General features: G+C 43.6%; 1 protein-coding gene across 8 annotated transcripts in view; it reads left to right on the forward strand.

Annotated features, from left to right (window-relative positions):
• Positions 1 to 12002, forward strand: part of SORBS2 (sorbin and SH3 domain containing 2) — a 240467-nt gene that overhangs the window by 167501 nt on the left and 60964 nt on the right. For 6 of the 8 annotated variants that reach the window (XM_075556798.1, XM_075556802.1, XM_075556803.1 and 3 more), the window contains 4 exons: positions 3712 to 3778; positions 4597 to 4641; positions 7159 to 7348; positions 10477 to 10591. In XM_075556798.1, the coding sequence (XP_075412913.1) occupies positions 3712 to 3778; positions 4597 to 4641; positions 7159 to 7348; positions 10477 to 10591 (417 nt within the window). The remainder of the gene's footprint in view (positions 1 to 3711; positions 3779 to 4596; positions 4642 to 7158; positions 7349 to 10476; positions 10592 to 12002) is intronic. The other 2 variants (XM_075556804.1, XM_075556801.1) reach the window with 1 other exon arrangement.

Here is a 12002-nt window from a genome sequence, read left to right on the forward strand (position 1 = left end):
TACAGGGCTGGGGAGCTGCCAGGGGCTACCTCCCTGGAGGGCAAACCTGGGAAGCAAAAGAAAGCAAGGGATAGAGGAGACAGAACGAATGGGCAGATGTTTTTTTTAAAAAAACCTAGTAAGAATGGAAATCTTCAAAAAGAATGGGAGGAAACATGTTTGTTTCCTTCTCGCTCCCTGAATTTGCATTTATTATATGGGTGTTCAGAGAGAAGAGCTCAATATTGCTTATGGTAGACATCCGTAATCGAATTAGAAGGCCAAAAGAGATCGATCTAGCATGGCTGGGCTTTTTAGACTAGTGAGATTGTGGGAATGTTGCACGGTGTAAAGGCCTGGAACTGTTATCGTATTTAACTGGCAGAAAAAGATTAGGGATTGTGACTAATCCTTTCAGTCATGTGAAGATTATATGTTTCTGGTGATGGCACTTGGGCCTTTGTCTTCCTTTTAATATTTCTGACCTTCACAAATAGTTAACTTACTGTCTACATGTGTGTTTCTGATAATACAGGGATACAATCTGTGTGACGGTGTGCATCTCATCGGCACTTGAAGTGTAGTAGATGTACAAATCAGGGCAGCCCTAATTCTCGGTGGTCACAGATTCTGTCTGAAAGGCTTTCACCCAAGACCTCTAGGTGTGCTTTTAGGTCAATAAATGATTACCTGAAAGTGAACATGCAAACATGTGTTCATCTTGAAGACAGGCTTCTCTTAAGGAGCACTTGCTTTCTTAGTTTTCAGAAAGGTAACTAAGATGTTGTGGATGGCCAATGAAAAGGAAGTCAGGTTAAACATGCTTGTATAGCTTACCGAACCTACTGCCAAACCTAAAGCACGGTGAGAGATGCATAGTCACAGGCTAACCCTAACCATTTCAGACTCAGTTTCTTTCCTGTGACATCGAAAATGAGGTGCAAGCAGCCCTAATAAGGAGCCATCACTTTTACACCCCACGGTGCTCTTCCTTAGATCTTTAAAGCTTTACTAAGAAGGCGCAGGTCTGTACAGTCTCTTCTCTTACTTACAGTCACTATGTCACTGCCCTACACAGAACCTCCAAGTATAGTTATGTTTATAACTGTTGAGTCACCCAGTCTCTGAGCCACAGCAAGGCCAAGAATCTCCCAAGTGGCTTTTCTTTCTCGTTCCTGTAGTCTTGATGATCCGACGTCTAATTGTTTGGCGGTCGCTTTTCCCTGAAGCATTGACCATCAAAGGCATGACTGTCTCAATACACCGGATTATAGTATCAGTGTAGACAACCAAAATTTGCAAAGTAGCCCAGAAATTCTAGAAAGCCAAGAGTCAACAAATGGCACCTTTGAGCTATTTTAATGAAGGGAAGCGGCTTCCCAGATTGTGAGCTCTCAGGTGACCTTGGGTGTCTGTGTCAGCCTTTTACTGCCATTCTTAACAACAACAACAAGAATCACTAGGGCTCAGGTCCTGTGAGATTATGTAATTTAAGACCAGCTCATTAAGTGAAAAACAAGGTTCTTTTCTGCTAGTGCAAATATAGCACTTGTTTGAGACCTTTCAAAGCTGGCAGGGCAAAAACAGACAGCACAGTTCTGCTAGTGTGTGTGAAATATGCGTCTTTATTCCTTTCTGGAAGTCTCTGCTTATTAAATCGACATCGATAGAACTTTGAAGCTTTGCAGACTCTGGGAAGGTACAGGCGGTCAAAAGTACAGAAATCATATGGATGGTAAATTACTGGTAGTTATTGTCCATCCCAGTCATTTTGCAAGATACACACAGAAGTAAAATTCCTCAAATTCAAGTAGACCGCTATTAATCTTAGTATTTGGCGTAATCATCCAGCTTAAAAGGAAAACTTTAAATGCCTAGAGTACTTCTTTTAGAAAGGGACACAGAGTTTTAGTATTTCTAGTACCCTTTGCCAATGGTCTGGGCATTTCCTGGCATCTCTGGGCTGACCATATAAAGCTAGCAGATGGCACAACTGTAAGGTCCTATCGAATATTTGCCCTCCGGCAAGTGGGGGGAGGGGGAGGGAAATCCTCTCGGTCAGGATGCATTGCCATATACAGTGATAGCTTACTTACTAGGCTTCTGTGTGGCTATTGGCTGTGTCCAGGCATGGTCGGAAAATATTTTTGCACAAAAGATAGATCTTCTTTTCTGTTACTTAATACTCAGAAGGAAATAAAACCTAATGGAAGAGAAATCAGTTTTCAAGAAAATAAATTCATATTCAGTTACTTTGTATGAACTGGCAAACACTAGCTAGCCTCCTGCTTGATCGGTGTACCTCCTCCATCAGGTTCCACCGTTTGAGCCCTCAGCCAGTATGAGCACCTCCTCAATGTTTCCATGGTGGAATGAGCCGAAAGGAAATGAATAACGGATTCGAATAAAGTAAAAAACTGGAGAAACTCAAACACATTGCCATCAATTCCATTCCAACTCGCAGCAACCCTATTGGCTAGGGCAGAACTACCCTGCTGTGTTTCTGAGACACTAACTCTTTAGAGGAGTTGAATGCCTCAGTTTCCCCCTGAAGTGGCCAGTGGTTCCAACTGACTTGCATTTAGGAGCCCACTTCACAACCCCCTACCAGGGCTCTCACTGTTGCTGTTAAACGAGCGTCCATTATATTCCAAACACTCTTTCTAGACCCTTTTGCATACATTGTCTCATTCAATTTCCACAGCAATTCAAGATATGTGTGTATATATATTTGTTTTTGTTTAAAGAATACGCTGAGGTTCAAAATGGTTAGCTTGTCCAGATTCATATAGCTAAGAAGCATTAGCTCAAAAGTCAAAGTCCACGGCCATGAAGTCTACTCAAGCTCATAGGGAACTTGTATAAGGTTTCCGAACTGTAGACCTTTTGGGGACTGAGAACTCCATGTTTCTCAGACCTTCCTTTTACAGCAAGAAGTATTAAGCAGTAAGGAAAGAACTAACTTTAACTCTAGGTCAGCCTGTCATTAAGTCCATGACATTTCCACTATCCTTTATTGTTTCTATTGTCTGACACCTGTATGCCTAGAGGAGTTAATACTCTCAAGTGACGTACAATTTAACAAGGCAAATGATGCGTGCGTGTATATCTAGATGGCAATGTGTTATCATGTTAAAGATATTGCAAGGTAATATCTATAGGTTTAGCTTTGCCCTGGTGCAGGAATACGGTTTGCCTCAGCTTCAGTGTCTTAGCAACACTTGACTAGTAAACAACAAATTTATTTCTCTAAATTTAAGTTGCTCAGAATACAGAATGAGTCAAAAACCCTTCCTAGTAAACTCTAGAAATAACACCCTGAACAGAACACGCATTAAAGTTTTTAAAGATAATAATTACAAACACAAAAGTCTAGCAAACTACTACATTGATAAGGTTCATTCAGTAAATTTTATATAAATATATTGTGCAAGTATCAGCTGATTAGTGCTGGGTAGAGTTATAATTTGGAAAGATAAAATAAAAACTATGCCATCTAATAATCCAACTCAGGCTAGCCGCACACAAGGGATGCTATCTTTAAAAGCTGCAAATGTACGTGGTTAAACTGCGGATACTGTCATCATGTAATAGTAAAGAGCCAGACACTTTTATCAAGGTACAAAAATCTAGTATTAAAAAAAAGTATTCAGAGAGAAACACTGGGGGGGGGGAGTGAAGCAATGTTTATTTGAACCCCGCTTTGTAACAATTGGACATTCTCTTTTATAGACAGTTGACCGGCCGAAGGACTGGTACAAGACAATGTTTAAGCAAATTCACATGGTGCATAAGCCTGGTAGGTATGGTTTGCTGGTTTCTGTTCAGGTCCTTGTGGGCTGAAGGGTGGAGTGGTAACAAAATGTGAAGCCTCTGGCAAACATCACGGCCCTCCTTCTTTCTGTTCGGTGTCCTCTGTGCCCTTGCCTCACTCTGAGCCTCTTGAAGGTTCCCCCTGGAAGGATACCAGATGCTCTGGTCTCCCCAAACACACTCCCACCCCCCACCCCAACCCGGCCTCCCTATCCCCAATCTAACCCTCTGCAGTGTCTGCTGGAACAGACTCGTCCCTCTGTCCACCTGTCTCCTCCTAGCCAGGATAGCAAGGATGGGAAGGGCTGAACAGACAGGCTCAACACACTTGACAAGAACCCTTTAGAAGACTTACCAAAGGAAAGTGAGGTCTAAAAAGCTAGGCAAACCGTTTGCACGGGACCACTATCCTAAACGTTGGCGGTTCAAAGCCACCTAGTGGCACCAGGAAAGAAATGGCTTGCTTCCTTTACAAGGATAGGCAAGAAAACTCTGCGCAGCCATTCTACTCTGTAAGCCAGGGGGCGCCCACGATGGCAACGACCGTCAACTAGGGAAATGTGGTCCAGAGTGGAAGGCTGCCTGGGGAAGGGAAGAGGGCAGGCCCGCAGATTCATGACAGGGGTCTGTTTGCACAAACCCAGCTAAACGCAAGATTTGAAGAAGAAAAGAAAGATAAGTATGAGTTAGAAAATGCATTGTTTTCCTAACAACTTGCCGCTGTGTCTCTGACGTTCTACTATCATGTTACCTGATGTGGCGGGCAGACCTGTATCACCATCCTATTTATGTTTCATTTTCTAGATGATGGCACAGACATGTATAATACTCCTTATACATATAATGCAGGTAGGATGGGCTTCCTTGCTTGCAATGAATATTTTCTGCCGGGCGCTGTTGGGATGAGCTACAAGGCCACCTTTTGACCACTGAGCGCACGTGTTCAGTTTATATAGTTAAGGGGATCTTGTTGTTGTTGTTGTTGTTGTTGTTGTTTTCTTTTCTCAGAGCATGCCTAACAAAGGGATTGATCTTTTCTCATGGAAATGAACACTAATACTGTGTAATCCCATTCCTTCCCACTCTGCATTTGTTCTCCGCTTCAGGAATGGGGGACAGCATGATAGCCCCACTGTAATCGGGCCCTACAATAAGATAAAGATCTGCTTTTGTCAGGCCAGAGAGTAATTAAAATTGCGCAAGATCCTTCAGATACACTTCTTAAAAAACAAGTCAAGCAAAGTATTGTGTGACCTTGCCCTTGCTCTGTTCCCCTACCCGCCACCCCTCGCCCCATCCATTGCTATGATTCATGGAAAGAGGAAAGAGAAAGAAAACAAATTCCACTTTGGGGAGCCCACTTTTCTGACTCTGAGCTGCCCGTGGGCTTCCTGGAAAGGCTTCCGCTTCAGACCTGTCTGCTTGTAACAGAGCTGTTGGTGGCATTTTATGAAGTGGCCTGCAGGCTGGAAAGAGAGGAGTCCTACAATGTTTCTTGAGTGGCTTCCCCCAGAATTCATCATCAAGAACCCCGTACAGGGCCTCCTGTCTCTGAGCCACCACAGGTTCAAGCCTGCTGCTCAGTTGATATTTTCCCTTCTCTTGAGCAGGCCCCAAAGGACCCTTGGCAGTGCTGTGGGGTATGCCTAGGCTGCTAATGCAGAGTCTGCAATTCAAGCTCACCAGCCACTACACAGAAGGATGAGGCTGTCTGTCCTCCTTGTAAAGCAGCGGTTCTCAACCTTCCTGGTGCCGCGGCCCTTTAATGCAGTTCCTTATGTTGTGGTGAACCCCCCCCCCTAATCATAAAATTGTCTTTGAGACTACTTCCTTACTGTAATTTTGCTACTGTTATGAATCAGCCAACTGCTGTGAAACCGTCATTTGACCCCCAAAGGGGTCAGGACCCACAGGTTGAGAACTGCAGTTATAAAGGTTTCTAGCCTCAGAAACCCGATGCATGAGTCAGCATGAACTTAGTGGAAGGGGGGTTGGTTTAGGGTTCTAGAGCAGCCCCCCAGGGGCAGGTTGCTTCTCTCCTTCAGCACCTGCGACTTCTCTCAGGGGTCCCCTCGCTAGTCTGACCATGGAATGCAAGAGTCTCCCTTTGGCCAGCACTGTTAGGGATGTTGCCACGTGCCCCCACAAAGGAAAACGTATATAACAGCCTTAGCAAACTGCAAGGGCCCTGCCCCGACCCCAGAAGAGAGCAGAAGCCCACTGAGATGCCTCCCCCCCGCACTCTGACTTCCTATAGTTCAGCCCACTCTGAGATGCATGGGCTATTCACGAGTGCCAATCAACTCAGTGGCCCCAAGTTTGGGTTTGGGTTTTTGTTATTCCTAGAGAGAGGTAGACCAGACCTATATCTTTTGTCTGGCTCTCAAGCCAAAGCTTGACTGTGGGATGCAGCCAAAACACTTAAGTGCCAACCGTTGTCACGTCTTTTCTTTGCCCTGGGAATGTGCTGGACCCTCGGAGAAGCAGATAAGGAAAATGGAGTGAGCGCAAAAGAGGGAAGTTGTAGGCAATCAGAAATTTTTATAAGTCCGCATTGTTAAAGTTTATATCACATACACTAGCAAGGTGAACAGGAATTACATATTTTATTGAGCCCCTTAAAGATATGTTCATGTAATCATTTCATCTCTAGATCAAGTAACAGCAACTAGTCGCTAAGCTTCTCCTAACCGTACCAACCACTGCTTTCGAGCTGGCTCTTTCCTGGCACTCTTTTCCTCCGCGATCCCTGCTACCCTCTCTCCCCGAGCCCCCAAACTAACCCCTCAAGGCCAACCGTAATCCATGCTAACCTTCTCTGACCAAGCCAGCATCTTCTAACATCCTTTAGTTCTGAATGTGTGTTTTCCTCATCTGGCCTGCTACCGTATACTACCAAGCACTTTTAACCATCATTCTGTTTGTGGCTATGCAACATAGATTTCTATATTTTGTTTGATTATAATCAACATGGCGATTTGCGTATGTAAATCATAACTTTTAAAATATTGGAAGGTATTTGGGGGCTAATTGATTTCAAAGTTGTTCAGAAACCCCAACGGTGTCCTTAGAAAGGGGGAAATCTGCTCAGTCCCTGTACATTTTTGCCTCACAGAAATCTGGATTACAATTCCCAGGAATTCCTGAAAACGGACTGCCGTCAATGTGCATGTCTAGAATGAATGAATGATAAGGTCACAATAATTCATTCAAAATGTCCAGTCCGATATGTGCATGTGAATTTTCCTATTGAAATTAATTTTGGTTAAATTTTAGTAATTTCGATTCATGAGAGAGACACATATGTAGTGTATTTTTTAAATGCCATTTCCGTCTGGATTTGTTTGTTTGTATTTCTCGCGATAGGCCTGTACAACCCACAGTACAGCGCTCAGTCACACCCCGCGGTGAAGACCCAGACCTACAGACCGCTCTCCAAAAGCCTCTCGGATAATGGCACCGATGCCTTTAAGGATGCGTCCTCCCCGGTGCCTCCCCCACATGGTCCGCCTCCAGTCCCACCGCTGCGACCAAGAGACCGATCTTCAACAGAAAAGTAAGGCACTTCCCCCCTGAAATGGCCAAAAACACCTTCTTTTTTTTTTTTTTAAGGATAAAAGAAATTGCATTGCCGTCGAGTCGATTCAGACTCATAGCGACCCTATAGGACAGAATAGACGGTAACTCTGTATGGGAACAGAAAGCCTTTTTCTCCCATGGAGTGGCTGGTGATTCCAAACTGCTGACCGTGCAGTTCGTAAGCCTCTGTACCATGGACGAAAGCAAGTCCATATGGCATTTGATGGAAGAGTCCGCGCTTACCTTACGGAGAGAGCGCGAGTGTGCTCTTGTAGATCATGCTGATGCCTGCCATTGGCAGGCGCCCTGGTGTAGCGGTTATACACTGGGCTGATAATGGAAACGTCAGGGGCTCAAAACTCCGAGGCAGAAAGATGGGCTTTCTATCCCTTAAAAAGTTACACTCTTGGAAGTTCACAGGGGCAGCTCTGCCCTGCCCTCTGGGTCATTATAAATCAGAATTGACACCAGGGCAGTGAGTTTTGGGGTTTTTTTCTCCTGCATTGAGATTGTCGCCAACACTTTCACAATTTTGCTAAATATTCTATTGAACCAAGCTAGACTTGAAGTAACCTGGGTACAATCTCTAGTATTTGATCAAGAAATGCATCTAAGAAGTCAAATATGCCGGAATCATTGGCATCTACTTCTTTTGGGACCTGGAGTAGGCGGCACTGTTAACATGCTCAGCTGCTGACTGAAAGGCTGGCGGTTCAAAACCTCTCAGAGGCGCCTCACAGGACAGGTCTGGCATGTGTCTGTCAAATCCGCCCCTGAGAGCCCTGCAGTGAAGAGCAGCTCCCCGCCCACCGAGATGTGTGACTGAGTCAGAGTCACAGACGCCGAGTGGGTTGGTTTCCTTTGAGAGAGCGGATTAGAGACCACAAGGTTCGTTTTCAGGTTCCTCCCATTTCAAATCCTGGGTTTATTAATAATTTAAAGTTTTCCCTCTGGTAAACAAAAAATATCTTTTGGGAAACTAGGGGGATTCTTCATAGTTCAGAAATAAAGCATCTATCAAGAAGTGCTTATCTGTGACTTGTTTCCACTAGCCTTTCGGGGGTGATACTAATACACATTTCTCCACTGAGATACTTCTATAGAAACGGTCTGGCTAAAATAGACATTTATAATCATACTTTATGTCATTTCTTATGAGTACTATGACTAATGATCCTACTTATGGGTAGCCTTTGTAAGAGCTTACTATGCGCCAACCACTTTTCCTGTGCTATGTCACGTAATTCCAAAAACAACCCAATGAGATACATGCTATTTCTAAACTACTTTAGGGAGAAAAATACTGCCATTTAGAAATTGAAGTAACTTGCTCAGCTCAGACAGCTATTATTTCTCGACACCTTTCTTAGCATATAATTCACCTGCCGTACACTTCAATAGTCCAGTCTCTTCAAGAAGAATTGTACAGTCATCCCCACCATCAGCTTTAGCACATGTCTCCATTCTTTCGTTCAGCTAATTCCATCCAGGGCAATATTCAAACTTAGCTCTGAGAAAAGCCAAGGTCCACACCCCACTGATAATGAGGATATGAAAGGTACACAGGATTAATGCTAGTTATGAAACATCCATCTTAAACACCCAAGAAAAATGATATTTGACATCCCACTGGACCATTACACATAATTGAGGATCATCCTTGAGATGGTACAGGATACCATGAAAGCCGACCTACATTGTATCTAATAGGGTTCCCATGACAGTACAAAACACTTTCATGTTGTATTTAGAAAATGGTATGGTTTGAAATGTAAGACACTGTTAGTGAGACACAAAGTGGTATCTTGGTCATGAAAAAAAAGAGAAGCAAAATGTGAAGTCAGGTTTCGGTGATCATTTTCCCGATGTGCTTAGCAGAAATATGATAACCCCTCAGAAATCCCTAGGGAGCTTCCATATGCATCGCCTCTCCGAGTCTCCATGAGGAAGAAAGGACACATCTTTACCATCTGTATATCCCAGGTGGAAAACGCTGTGACTGAAACAGTTAAGGGGTTTGCTTACCATCAATTTCGTAGAAAATCAGGACTTGCCTATAATATTTAAATCTCTTGTTGCACGCTCTCAAGTCCATACTGACACACACTGACCCAACAGAACCAAAAAGAACTGCCCAGGGGGTCTTCCAAGGCGGAACATCTTCATAGAACAGTTAACCAGGCCTTTTCTCCCTACAGAGTAAAGTAGCTGGTAGGTTCGAACCACAAACCTTTCCGCTAGCAGCCGAGAAGTTAACCATTGCATTACCAGTGCTCCTCCTTTGCTCTCTTATGCACCCTATTCCCACCATGCCAGAGTCAGAAGTTCATTCCATTCCACGGAATCAGAACTCCCCCCGGCCCCTGCCCGGGCCCCCACCCACCCCCAACCCGTCAATCCCTTCCATCTCTAGTGAGAAAATCCATCCCTCTTGCACCAAAAATGATCGGCACCACGGAAGCTTTCTTCTTCAGCTTGGCTACCAAGAAGTTTTCATTTCTAAGCCTTCCTTTGAAAATCAGCTGAATCCAAGGGAGCCCACGGCAACATCCGAAATGTCTTCCTTTTCAAGCTAGCCCAAGAGGGGTCTTTTGAGGCACGCATGCAGCAAGCCAAGTGATCTTTTGTACACGTCACAGGAGAACCATCGTGCCACTAGCCAGATAAACAAGATGAAACATGGCATGCACATTCCTCCTTGGAACTTTGGATCAAGGCTGGCAGGTTGCAGAGTGCTGGGACCAGCTCAGGTAGCTAAGCAGAGCATGCCACAGCTCACTCTACACCCAAGCATATGCAACGGCCAGTAGCAATCCAAGGGTTTATTAGGGGGGCACTGGCTGTGGGTCTACAGATCCCTGACTTGAGTTTCTGTCAGCAACAGGACAGCCCTTGGTAGGGGGAAAGTAGAAGAAATATTTTAGGAAGTGGCTTTCATCACATCAGTCAGGTAAAACAAAGCATAAATTTGGTACCATTTGCAGATATACTTGCTATCCTCAGAGATGTTAGCGTCTACTAAAAATGACTCTGAAGACAGTGAGGGCTTCCAGACAACTGCTGCTGCAGACGTTTGTTCAGGGATATTTTGGTGTGTGTTTCTAGGCATGACTGGGATCCTCCAGACAGAAAAGTGGACACAAGAAAATTTCGTTCGGAGCCAAGGAGTATTTTTGAATATGAACCGGGCAAGTCATCGATTCTTCAGCATGAAAGACCGGTAAGCACGCATTATTAAACAGTATACCAGTTACCTCCTCAGCTTGGGTTCCCATATAACCTGAATTTCATATCACTTAGCCATTTATGGTAATTTAATGATAATTTATTTATTTGGCATTATGTACTATTTATTTGGCATCTATTTGCTTTGGATCATGATTTGAGCAGCTCGTCTCAGCACTGAAAGATGCCCTCTAATATACGGTCCCTAACTTGCATGGGACTATGGCCCCATGTAAACATGGCCAGGAGTCTAGTTCCCAAATAAAATGCAATACTTATTCTATAGTTCTCCACCATACATGGACCTAGACTAGAAGATTCTATCCCGTTGGCTTCTGTGTTCGTTGTTTAGTATTTCTCTTAAGGAAAGGAAGTTTCCGTTGCCTTTCTATAACAAGTTGTTTTAATGGATTCTCATTAAATCCCTCTCAGGTTACCAAGCCTCAAGCATCCTGATTGATTGTCAGGCTAATGGATCAAGATTATATTGCACTTTGCAGTATTTTCATTGCAATGGTTCATTGAATTGGATACTAACAAAAGGACACAATAACTGCAGGGGTGGGTGAAGGAGGGCGGGCTTCTTTGCCTGTTCGAAGTGCTGTTTAGCAAGAGGTTCCTCTTTGGCCCACTTGGATTCTCAGTCCCCTGGTCCTGCTTTCTATACCCTTTACTCTCCTAGATCCATGATCTCTTTGTAATACCACTCTTCCTCCGCACCTCCATCAGATCTTACATTTAGAGAGAAAAGCAAAAAGGACATGGTGCATTTTGCATTTTACACTGTAAAAGAAGTTTAGATGCCAGGGAACAGGAAAAAGCGCATTGGCAGTACTTGCCTTTTCGAAAGTAACATCACCAACAAAATCACACTCGTACATACAATGCAAGTTCGACCCTAAAATACAGTTTGGAAAGCCTTGACTTATCACACCCAGCATACATGGCCTTGACTTAGTTTTAGTTTCTTGAGAAGAATGTTCAAAAACCTTATGACCACATAATGTATACATAGGATTTATCTAAGGCTCCTTTGTCTTTCTTCAAATGGCTTATATGTTTTAAAATAGCACGCCTTAAACAAAACGAAAAAAAAGGAAAAAATAACACCACTGACTTGAAGGCTCTATTGTAACCTTATAGGTTATATGATTGAGTATCCAGAAGATTGATTATCAAGACACAAAGATATTCTGAAACCTGTAGGGTAAGAATTGAGTGAACCATGATTTTACCATGGCAAAAAGTGGAGAGTATCCACATTATTATGCAACATTGGAAATCTCAGATTTGAGTGTCGTTAACAGAGTTTTATAATGATTATTCCAATAATATATCAGATGATGAACCTTATCCTTGTACTGGAATGCTGTGCAGCTGCAATGTCATGAAGCAGGATTGATTTT

Source organism: Tenrec ecaudatus, chromosome 8 (assembly GCF_050624435.1).
Source record: "Tenrec ecaudatus isolate mTenEca1 chromosome 8, mTenEca1.hap1, whole genome shotgun sequence".
NCBI classification, from domain to species: Eukaryota; Metazoa; Chordata; class Mammalia; order Afrosoricida; family Tenrecidae; genus Tenrec; species Tenrec ecaudatus.